The 12,620-nt window shown below is 36.8% G+C and overlaps 1 protein-coding gene across 1 annotated transcript in view; it reads right to left on the reverse strand.

The window, feature by feature from the left end:
- The window catches only part of LOC140170893 (uncharacterized), an 83,498-nt gene extending 73,516 nt beyond the window's left edge, over positions 1-9,982 (reverse strand). The window contains exons 1-2 of the mRNA XM_072194096.1: positions 9,599-9,982; positions 424-540 (exon numbers count right to left, since the gene is read on the reverse strand). Coding sequence (XP_072050197.1) covers positions 424-540; positions 9,599-9,668 — 187 coding nt within the window. The 5' untranslated portion in view covers positions 9,669-9,982. The remainder of the gene's footprint in view (positions 1-423; positions 541-9,598) is intronic.
- Between the last annotated feature and the right edge of the window lie 2,638 nt (positions 9,983-12,620).

Raw genomic sequence — 12,620 nt, forward strand, 5'->3', positions numbered from 1 at the left:
ATTTTACTCGGGTTTCTACTTTTTGCATAATTATAATGCCCAGTGGTATACTAAAATACCACGTAAAAGACTAAGCCTGAAGTGCTCTAATAACAGTAAAATGTAACTTTTTGTATTAAATTCAGGTCGACCTGGTTTTATTCAGAGTTCAACGATCAAGTACACCCCAACATGTACCGTGGATGTCAGCTTATATGTACACACGTCGAGCGCAATGCTCCGTGCAGTTACATGTAATACGATCGGCGAGCGTAGTACACGCATTGTAGGCGTTGGAATGAATTGCAATTTTCTTCGTTATAACTCATTTGTTTGGCTCGAAATTAAAAGGGGATAATGTGATCAGTGAAAATTACAAACATTTAAATAAGAATCTATTCTTTATGTAAATCACACATTATTGCTTTAATATAAACAACTTACCAATTAATTCACATCGTGTACCAGTGTATCCAACTAAACAATTACACTGGAATTCTTGGTTGCTGGTTGCGGAACATGATCCACCATTTTGACAGGGGTTTGTGCTGCACGGCCCACCTGACAAAAAGAACATTTAATAAATATACAGATTAATAATACTAATAGTTAAAAATGTTATCACTGATTCAAAGAATCCGAGAACCGGTTCTCCTGAAGGTTCTGGTTGGATTACAACTACGAGAACAACAATTGGTTCTTGTAAGCTTCCAAGTCTCAGATCGCATATATACTATCACCTGTACAAACATACCTTTCATTTTGTCGAAGCTTTATTTTGTTCCAAAATTCATGTTTTTATCACTATATTTGATGTCATAGAGCTAAATGCAAACCGGTGAGGTGAGGCTAGCTAAAAAGTTTGGTGGAGAACGAGCGCATGATATACGCTAGCTTTGACAGTAATTTATGCCAGCGTATCATGCATTTTCAAGCGTGTTTGTCATCTTTTCACTGCATGATGCAATTCTGTATTTATTCAAGATGGCGCATTTTCTCAAAAAATGTTATGTCTTTTTCTGAGAAAATTTCCTCATTTCTCAAATTCTCTGCCACTTAATTCCACTCTTTGCTCACCTCTTCATGTCACAGAAGTGATGCTGATTAAATAAAGGTCATGAAGGTATGCTTCTTGCTACGCTCACAAATGGGATTTTTTGGGTCAAAAGAGGGGACTTTTTGGCTTTTGGATTTGGGGATGCCATACATGTATATGCCCCCTTACGGGCCTGCACATTGCTAAAATTAGGGCCTACATGAATTTAAAGAACTTATTTAGCTATGTATAATTTATCAATCTGTGAACCAGATAAATGTAGAAATCATTGAGAATAGCTTTAAAATGATGTGAATTCCGCACCCAAATGATAAGGAAAAAAAAGAGCAGTGATTTATAGTGCACTACGCAGTACGCACAGGCACAACGCCTAGATGTTGATCCACAAGCCTCAGCACACTTTACAGGTTATCGCTGACCACTACGGCCCACATCATTCCATAAACCATTTAACAACAAGGACCACATGATGATTAATGATTCCATATATGTGAACTCAGTGGGTATTGAGTTGTGTCTTAGCTTTTGGGATTTTATGGGATTTTGAATGGTTAATGTCTCAACTAAAAGTACTATGGACTAAGACGAATATCACACCAAAGTACTCTGACTGACAAAAAATGGACGGTAAAATTATGTTTACTTTGGGAGTTCTGCCCTGCCCCAACCCCACCCTGAAGTTGGTCCTGGATGGACGAAGTTGCATTTTGAGGGCCTACAGGACTTGCAAGTTTTCTGATGGCAGGTTTGAATTCTACACAAAAAAGTACCCTAGGATCAGGGTCTTAGCTAGACACCCGTCTGGCCGTCATTTGAGACGGCCAGTTTGCTCCTGGGACGGGCAAAATTAATGCCTTTGACAGATGCTATATTATAAATTGTATGTTTTTAGAAGCTAATTGTCCTTTTTAGTAGACCCAATTTGTAGAACAAGGCCATATCAGCACATATTTGAACTCTTTGAACCCTCAATAGGCTATAGATATCTGGTAAATGTTTTAAAGGTCAAATTAGGACAGGCAATTTTATTCAAATGACGGGCAACCCTCAATTTCTAGCTAAGACCCTGCCTAGGATACATATTTTTCAAAGTTGTATGAGGTCCCTTTAAACATTTATGGCCCTCAAAACATCGTCTTTCGCGTTGTGACGCATTTTTTACGCTGACCCCCTAAATTTCAAATTGCTGCCACGGGAAATTGAAATAATGTTTGTATGTAAATGACCCAATGCACTGACGAAATACGCTGTTTTCATTGGTGGTGGGGTTGTACGATAATACCCGTCGGGGTCCCGTCCATTTGCTGTCAATCTTGCGGTCGAAACAGCTGTGCTGCACATTTACGGGGTTATGTGCATGCACCACTGGCGCGAGTGTTTACGTTGCAAACAATAAATGACAAACAAGATCTCGGTACCGTACATGATTTCAAGTTAGCTGTGTCAATCATGTGTGTGACACTAGTGGGAATCAGCACACTTCAAAATTTTTTTAAAAAAGGCGATCGAATCGATGTACATGACATGCATAGTTTTTGCATACAGGATTATACAGAGATTAAATTTTGCTAAATTTGACCTTTGGCAAGTTGAAAGTACAGCCTTAACTTAATTTTAAAGTCTGAAAAGGGGGGGCCCAAAAAATTTTGCAGTGAAAGTTTTTTGCATCAGGCCCCCCTTACATTTACAAGTGTTTGTGAACGGTCTCTTACAAACATTGCTTTAAAACCATGTTAACAAAGTCCTGCATGCAAGACTTCAGTCTTATAATAATATTTATTTGAATTACTTGCAAAAATACAAAAGTAACAAAATAACAGTAGATTTATACACACTCTACATTTCTTACACATGACAAAAGCAAGTAATTCAGGATGAGTGAATGGGCTGAAAAGTCCAAACACAGAAGTGCCCACTCATCCCGCACATTTGAAAATACATAAGCCAAAACATGTGACACCACAAAATCATTTAAGTATATTCAAGTAAAACGATTTACATTCAGACTTAAATACGACAAGGCTGTTAACATGATGTAATTCGGAGGGAATTCCATTCCAAAGACGTGGAAGTGAAACAAACATGGAATTAAAGAAAGAAGAAGATTTGGCAGTTTGGTGCAATAGTCTAGAATTATCCAAAATACTTCTTTGAACCAGAGAACTAAAAGAAGCAGGCCCAAATTCATTGATTATTTTATATCCAAAGGCTAATCTTTGACACTTGTAAACATCCTCAAGCTTAATCAATTTAAGGTCTACAAGCCTCTTAGAATAAGATGGACGATCTTCAAAATCAACTTCAGGAAAATCTTTGTAGAACAAAGTACGAGTGATTTTCCTCTGGATTTTTTCTAACCTATCAATATGATTCCTTTGAAATGGAGACCAGACACAAACACAATAAACAATGTGAGGCAAAATAAGAGATTTGTAAAGATTGAGTAAAGCATCAGAAGTCATATTCCTGGTACATCTAACTATGAAACCAGAGAGTTTAGAAATCTTATTAGCGACATTACTAATATGAGAGTCAAAGGAAAGGTCCTTACTGAAAGTAACTCAAAGCAGCTTGAATTCATCAACTTCTTTAAGCTCATCACTGCCCATAATATAAGAACTACAGAATTTAGGAGACTTAGATCTAGTCATGTGCATGGTGGAACACTTTGAAAGATTCAAAGGAAGTTTGTTACAAATTGACCACTGAAAAATGTTTTCAATGTCCTGCTGAAGAATCTTATGGTCTAAATCACCATAAATAGGACGGACAATTGAATTATCATCAGCGAACTGGAAAAGAGAAGAAGAAACCACATCATTTAAGTCATTAACAAACAGAAGAAATAAAATTGGACCAAGAACAGAGCCTTGAGGAACACCTGAAGTTACATTACACCATTCAGAAACTACACCTTTGAAAATAATCCTTTGCTTACGCATGTACAAAAAGTTCTGAATCCACCGAAGAAGTTGACCTCTAATTCCCATAGAATGAAGTTTACCAAGCAAAAGATTGTGATCGACTTTATCAAATGCAGAACTAAAATCTAAGAAGATGCCATCAACTAGCCAACATTTACGATCATCCAATGATTTACTAAGCAGATGGAAAAATGTTGACAATATTTGCTCACAATTTCTGCCACTGCGAAAACCAAATTGATTATCAGACAAAATACCATTTCCATTGACATAATTCATTATACGAGAAGAAACTATCTTTTCCATAACCTTACCAACAATGCTTGTCAAAGAAACTGGGCGGTAACTACTAACATCATCCTTGGGTTTACCAGAACCCTTATAGATAGGGACAACATTGGCCTCTTTCCAAGCACTAGGTACTTGACCATGTTGCAGAAAAATATTAAACAGATTACATAACACTGGAGCTAACTCATTACAACAGACCTTCAAAAAGACAGGAAGAATGCCGTCAGGCCCAGGAGATTTGGATGAATCAAGATTATTAAGAACATCCACCACTTCACTTACTGTAATAGGCTCAAAAGAAAGGGGGGCTGCACCATGCGAAGGAATAGAATTGGGCAAAGAATCAAGATTTATAGGATCATACATGTCATCAAACTTGCTTGAAAAATGATTATTAAATACATCAGCAATATCCTTTGGATCAGTAATTACATCATTATTAACAGTAAAACAAGTATTTTCAGAACACTTTTGGAAGAAGCAACATAAGACCAAAATTTCTTAGGATTACTTTTAACATTTTTGGAAATATCATTAGTATAATTTCTATGACTCTTTCTAATTGCAGCTTTTAACTTATTACTACAGACCTTAAACTGCTGCAACGCAATAGGAGATTTACTGACTTTAGACCTTTTATACAGCATCTTTTTCTTTGTACATAGCTTTCTAATATCCCTATTGATCTTTATCAATGTATTAAATTTAAAACATTATAAATGACATAGTAAATGAAGTGAGATGTTATTGTTAAAATTAAAACAGACTGTAAAATTTTAATGTTATTGACTACAGTTAATTTTTTATTACTTCCGTGGTCCGGCCGGTGCTGGCGCTGGTGAATTGCGATTATGTAGAAGTGACAAGGTCGCCTAGTATGCGCCCGCGCCGACGACCAATGGGTCAACCGGCTTGTTGGCAAGTGCGTTGATCAGCCAATCTGTCAGCGTGATTGTTTATTTCTTCTGTGTGTACGCTCGTCTACGCTTGGCGCACAGCTTGGACCACGGAAGTAATAAAAAATTAACTTTATGACTATATGAAAGACAAAGATAAAAAGACTAGTTTGCGTCTGACGTCATCTGTCAATCAAACTCCGAGCACGGTTTGTTTACAAGTGTCGTGAGGGGTGGTGCAATAATTATGTGTACCCCGGGGTGAATTATAGGGGGGCAAAGATTTTTTGGCAGGCCAAAAGGGGGGGGCAAGCCATTTTTGGCAGGTCAATAGGGGGCAGCGATTTTTGGCAGGTCGAAAGGGGGGGCAAGCAATTTTGGAACAGATATTTTGGGCACCGTTTCTATATTACGCCCTAAAAAGGCGTAGGAAAACGTTAGGAACACGTTCAAATATGCAAAATTTCCTGCTCGCTGCGCTCGCCCTGTATGATAAGACAATTTAAGGTTTTAAATTCGGGTTCCCCAAAATCTTGCATGTGTAAGGGGGGGGGCAAAGATTTTTTGGCACGCCAAATGGGGGGGGCAAAGGGCACGTCAAAAGGGGGGGCCAAGATTTTTTTGCACGGCCAAAGGGGGGGGGCAAGCGATTTTGGCAGACCATTTTGAGAATTCACCCCGGGGTACACATAATTATTGCACCACCCCTGATGATATGAGTTGCTGAACACGGCGGTAAAACCGGGCGCCTTATTGTTAATTTTGCACCTTCTAACATACAAACCATCTCAAAAGTTAGGTCTTAATCGTAGGAAACTTTCTTTGGTGAAGGCACCATGTCCACAATGCTTAGAAAAGTTGCTTTTTGCCTTGTAAGAGTACGTAATTTTTCGCCATTCACTGCTATTCCTTTTTTCCGATCGGCACCAGCCAGATGAATCGACCTTCCTTATACGCGCTATTAGCCAATCAAGGATCGTAGAGAATTTGATTGACAGTGACGTCACTGACGCAAACTAGTCTTTTTATCTTTGTCTTTCATTATAGTCTATGTATGTAATTACCTGTCCCTGACCTGCTTGCATCCGGCCCTGTGACTGATGCAAAGCTTACCTATTTTTAGTATTTAACCTTGATAAAAATATAGTCATTGATGGTGGTCTTAAAATCCGGATCGCTCAAACTCATAAACTTTATCCAAATTGTCAAACTTGGTTGGAGACGGGTATTTTTTGCAATGTCAACTTAATTGCCTTCAATGATTAGGAAAAATTAAAATTCCCTGCACAGCACCGCTAGTCCGCTACAGAGAGCTCGCACCTGCTGTCCAATCAACAGCTCGTCATCATCAGGGAGTGACACAACAACAACAAATGAGGCATGAGGCAATGACAATGTAGGAGGAGCCCGGCCCCCAACTCAACACAAAAGTTGACACCCATGAGAGTTACCAAATCTTTGAAAGGCCCCCTTTGCAATGATTTTTCATCAAATTTACCCCCCTTTTTCATTCAAAATCAAGGACAAATTTGGCCAAAAACAACCCCTTTTTTGTGGTTTTCAATGACTAGAATTTCACCCCTTTTCAATAATTAGAATTTGAAACTCAAACACCCCTTAGCAATTACACTAAATATTGACATAAAAGTTCAGGATTTTCTCAAGTACCCCTTTTATCCAAATTTCGCGGACAGTGCAAATTAAATACCCCTATTTTGCTGATTTCAAATGTTTCACGGACAGTGCAAATTAAATCCCCCCTATTTTGCCAATTTCGCGGTCCTTGCTACTGGTAAAAAAATTACCCCTTTTCCGCGCAATTTGGTAACTCTCATGGTTGTCAACTTTTGTGTTGAGTTGGGGCCGGGAGGAGGAGGTGGGGTGCCTGGGGGCACTTTGGAGGTGACGCGTATATGTAGGGCTGTTAAGACCCCCTTTTTCAGCGTCGCTGTCACCCAAAGACCGCATTTTTTTTAACGAACACATGTTCTGTCACCCGAAGACCTCATATTTTTCCATTTGATGTGTCACCCAAAGACCCTTACAAGTTCAATTTTAATACCAACTTTCATTTATCACTGATTTTGTCACTTATTTTGAAAAAAAAAACGCTGTTTCGGCTCTCACCCAAAGATTCCATTCAAAAAAATAGGTCATGTTCTCACCCAATGACCCCATATTTTTTACATTTTGCTCTCACCGAATGCCCCTTAGTGCGAAAGTGCCAGCCCTACACCTATATATATCCATTTCAAATTGAAGTGCCCCCCCCCCCCGGAGTGGGGTACTACCGTGCTGTCGATGAGAAACCCTAAAACAGTGGGTTATTTGGGTGAGAACCCTTGAAAATGGTCATTTAGTCAGACCTACTCCCTGTTCCAGAAAAATACAGAACTAATTTTTTTTGGCTTAAAAAAATATTATCCTGTTTTGCCAAATGAATCATAGCTAAATCCTATAATCCTTTAGTTATACCTAACTAGTAATAAAAGTCAAATTTTAATATTTTTGCAATTCGAGGGAAAATGGTCCAAAAATGCAATTTCGCATGTTTTCTTACAATTGTAGTCACAAATTTGTAAGACTTGGCACAAGTCTTAGCATTCAAAATCTTGAGTAGGCCCTATGAGTTAGCTCATAATTTTAATAATTATTATATGTTGTTTTTGCTAATTGGTTATGAAAAAGATTGGAAAATGTGTTTTCCAAAAATTAGAATGCATAACTTGAAATTAGTCTTTGTTCAAGTCTTTGGGCTTGATTGTCACAGAATACAAAAAAGGTCGAAAAATGCCGTAAAAATGCATGTTTTTGGCCTTTATTTCCAAAAATATGACCAAATATTGAAATTTTGCTTTCATTGCCAGTTAGGACAAAGGATTAGGATTTAGCTATGTTTCATTTGGCAAAACAGGATAATATTCTTTTAATCCAAAAAAAAAAAAAATAGTTCTGTATTTTTCTGGAATGGGGAGTAGACGCCCATGGCCCCATAGGCTTAGGCCCAAATAAATGTTGAAATACAAAAATGTCAAAAACTCCTAAATTGAGTAGGCCTAGCCCTACAATGTAACATTTTGAAAAAAACAACAACACTGGGATTCTTGTCATTTTATAATTTTTTTTAAAAAGGCAATTCATGGGACTCTCAAAATAATCTAGTCAAAAATGAATAAAAACTATTCAAATTTGAATAAGCACAAAATTCCAAAATTTTGCACACCTTTTTCACTTTTTGTGGACAAAAATGGTTGGATCCGGAATAATAAACTGTTGAATTTGGTTGGAATTCTAAAATCTTCCCCGGGTATGGTTTCCAAATGTAATGTCCAATATTATGCTTTTACTCGAGTACTAGGAATTAAAATTCTATGATAGAACCAAAAGAGGAAACATTAAGGAATCGGATAGCAACGTTTGTATAGGCTTATTTTTTTGTGGGACCCGGGTGCACATCAGACATATCGAACTGCATTCTGAATAGGAGCCTACGGGGAATGTCCGATCCTTCTGATATCAAATAATTTAGATTTTTAAAAAAAATTAGTGATATAGGCCTAATATAAATTTTATGGCAAATTAATATTAAAATTTGATATTTTTGATATACAGTCTCTGTAGCTTGGATGAAAAAGCAACCACCAATTGAAAATGTTGACCTTTCATATAGAAAATATATACATTTTCCCCCCACAAAAGACCTAAATTGTTTTGGTGTTTTGGGGAAAAATCTATATCTTCAATACGATTACGAGGGAAGGTCAAAATTTTCATATGATGGACGGCTTTTCATCCCAGCTATATACACGTAGGGGGTAAGTAGATATCATTTGATTTATATAATTTACTTCGAGGACTGTTAAATTTCAAAAATATCAATTTCTAATAATTTGCCATAAAATGTATATTAGACCATGCAGCTTAGACCCAAGGCCTATATCGCGAATTTCATATACAAAAAAAAATCAAAATTATTTGATATCAGAAGGACATTCCTCGTATTTAGAATTCGATATGTCTGATGTGCCCCCAGAGTCTTCACAGGTCCTGCAAAAAATACGTGAAAACGTCGCTAAGGGTAAAGTAGGCCTACGATTTAAAACAGAATAAAAATCAACATTAAGCCCACATGCTTCAGCGATAAACTTTATGCTCCTATTCCCAACGAAATTATATTATACAAGTTCTTTTTTCTAACAATCTTTTGTTTTGGCCACAATTTGACATTTTCCAAAAATAACTTTGAGAGGGTAGGAAAATGATTCCTTTATTCACAGGTTTTTAAATGTTTCAAATCAACGAAATGCAAAGAAATATTTTGTAATTTTAGGGGGGGGGGAGTTATTTTTGTGAACCCTTTATAATGCCATGACTCAACTCAATTTAACTCAATTCTAGAAAAATGGTTTTTTTTATAATTAACAATGTAAACATGGTAAAAGATAACTTACCTATTTGTCCATAGCAACTTCCAATTACCACCAAGAACACAGCTGTTATAGTAACCAAAGTGTTCGTCATCTTCAGTAGATAGTCCTATACAAGTATTGAGTTTGGCCTATGGAGATATCGAAACTTATTTCCCACGTTTGACCAAACACAGAAGTTCTATCATAGTCTATATTATTTTTTTTATCGGAGTAAATGGTATTGAAATAATATTCGTACCATCTGCATATCACTATAGTAAATTAAAGTTATTGCATCCAATTTCGGTAATGTTTACCGAATTTTTACCAAATCATATTAAATGAATCATACGCGGATTCATATCGGGCTGATCATGCCAATTGAGGACAACCAAAAGCGTGCAGTGTGAGTCACCAAATAAAATGGCAATTTATCGGAATTCCAAAACACACGTCAAAAATGTATTATTCTTATTACAGCCGAGGTCACCACACACAACTACCCAACCCTTACCATTTTCTGGTTCGATAGTTTGCTTATTCTATTATTTACAAAAATTAACAATAGGTGATCACTAGTAAAAGACGCAGGTATTGTGCACATATTTTTAAGTGGTAAAATATTCACGTAGCCTACTGACCACTAGGCACTAGACGACCACTTGACCTACTTTACTTTCAACTTAGGCCTAAAAAAGAAAATTGTTTGATTGGCGTAACATAAGAAAAAGGTCCGCATTTTTTTATTTATTTATTTATTTACACACATTTTAAGCGGTAAATTACGTATGATAAATTAAGGCCTTGGAACTTTTGTGTTTCTTTTTTTTATTGAGTTTTCTTTTTAATTTAAAAAAATGTTTGCAAAAAAAAAAAAAAAAAAGTCTAGGGTCGGGTCTATTTTTAGGGCAGGTCTGGTTACGCCAATCAAACATTTTTTTTAGGCCTTATCGACGACCAAGCACTTCAAATTTCTTCACAGTGCAAAACTCGGGGTAAACCCCGTTAGAAGGGGAGAGCTGAGAGGTATAATAATAATTGTATAGGATCATCTCTATCATCCCTATTCCCATGGTGTGCGATCCAATGATGCCCATTCACCCACGTAAGCAAAATTTGAACTTTACCATCATGCAAGGGTGGTTTTTTTTTAATTCGTGAACATTTTGTATTATTTCATATTTCATTGTTCAAATATCCTGGGAAGTTTTCATTCACAAATCTTGGGTCAAGTCTTAGCAGAGAAGATGTAAGGCAAGAAAGAAGATGCGACAGGATTTACCGACGGGATTATCTCAAGTATACTGCGCCAAAAAAGTATTCTTACACTTGGAAAAATAATCACAATTTCAAAACTGAATTGGGGTAAATGGTTTTTTTTAATAGATGCGCTATCTAATCCTGCACATTATGACACCACATTGAATCCAATGTGACCTCAAGAAGTAAAGTTAAGCAAGTGAAAAGACGAAGGTCCCGTTTTAAAAGTGACACACTTTGCGCCTACAAGGCGCAAAACTTGAGATTCCAACATTAACAAGCGCAACAAGCGACAACAGTACAACACCGTTTCTTCAATAAAGCTTCAGTTAAAGCAGTTTTTATTTCAGTTTTTACTTCTCTGTACTTTTCATTTCATTTTATTTGTCAGCTCATTTGTTTCAGTTTTCTTTTGTTCTTTTTGTTTTAAATTAAAGGCACGCACGGCTATTCACCACTCTCAAACCAGATGTCTAATCCGTGGAGTTTTGAATAGGCCAGTTACTGGACCTTCTATACCTACCATGGTCTAATCAAATGCTTGTAACTTCGCTTCTTTGAAGTCACATTGGATTCAATGGGTGTCATAATGTACCAGATTAGATTATGCATCTATTAAAAATAAATTTACCCCAATATGTTTCAGTTTGAAATTGTGATTATTTTCCCAAGTGTATGGATACTTTTTTGGCGCAGTAGGAGTAGGCCTATATATAATTCTGATAACGCTCCTCTTTCTTACCATGCTTTACATCTTCTCTGGTCTTAGATATGTAGGTCTAAGTTTAGCAAAAAATAATGCAAATTATTTTGTAACTATTTTTGTAACTATTTTCAACATCATTTTGTCCCCTAAAAATTCTCCAATGTAAAGTTTTAAAATGGCTGCCATTTGGTTTAGCTACTTTTTTTTAAAATTTATTACTTTCTTTCCTAGGAGGTTGAAGAGATTTGTAATTATTATTTCAAGGATAACCCAAAAAAGTGTTACAACTATTCTAGTGCTCCAATTAGATTGAAAGGTTTATATACTGCTCAGTGGCGTAGCTGCCGAGGGGCAGGGGGGGGCAATTTCCCCCTGGCAATGCCTATTTTGGGCCCCGCCCCATTTGGGTCCCCGCCCCCCCCCTAGCGCAGGGCAAAATAATAAAGGAGTGAGAAAGATAAAAAAAAGGGGAAAAGAAAGAGAAAGAGAGAATCCATAGGCCAACGATATAAGGTGCGGATAGAATTTGAACAATTTTAAAATTTTGTTAAAAAATGGAACTATATTATATCAAAATGAAGTCGCTACCCCTTGTATTCCTTTTTTTTTTTTTTTTTTTGCTCTTCACTTTTTCAAACCACCGAAAAAAAATTGGGTCAACCTTTTTTGAGGAAGGGGCGGCAAAATTTTTGTTTGGTGGATTTGGGCCCCCGCCCCATACAGGCTTGCCCCCTCCCCTGAAAAAAATCCCAGCTGCGCCATTGATACTGCTACGGATATCTTCAAATTAATTTTACACAAAGCAGCCTTTAGGGTTAGCACCTTTTGGAACCAAACTCTCCATAATTATTTAAAAAGGAATGGAAAGGAAAAAAAAAGAAGAGAAAAGGACAGCGAGCCTGAAGATCAGATAAATTTGTAGAGAACAGAACAGAACTGAGAACAGGACCATAAGGAACAAGAAAGAGAAGAACAGAGAAACGATATCTGTAACGATGTGCGAATTTGCGTAATAATGGCCATTTTCATTTTACAGTTACTATAGACCCTTCACCCCAAAGTAATTTGCAAGGCTATATAATAATAATAGAAAGCATC

This window comes from Amphiura filiformis, chromosome 15 (assembly GCF_039555335.1).
Source record: "Amphiura filiformis chromosome 15, Afil_fr2py, whole genome shotgun sequence".
Lineage (NCBI taxonomy): Eukaryota > Metazoa > Echinodermata > Ophiuroidea > Amphilepidida > Amphiuridae > Amphiura > Amphiura filiformis.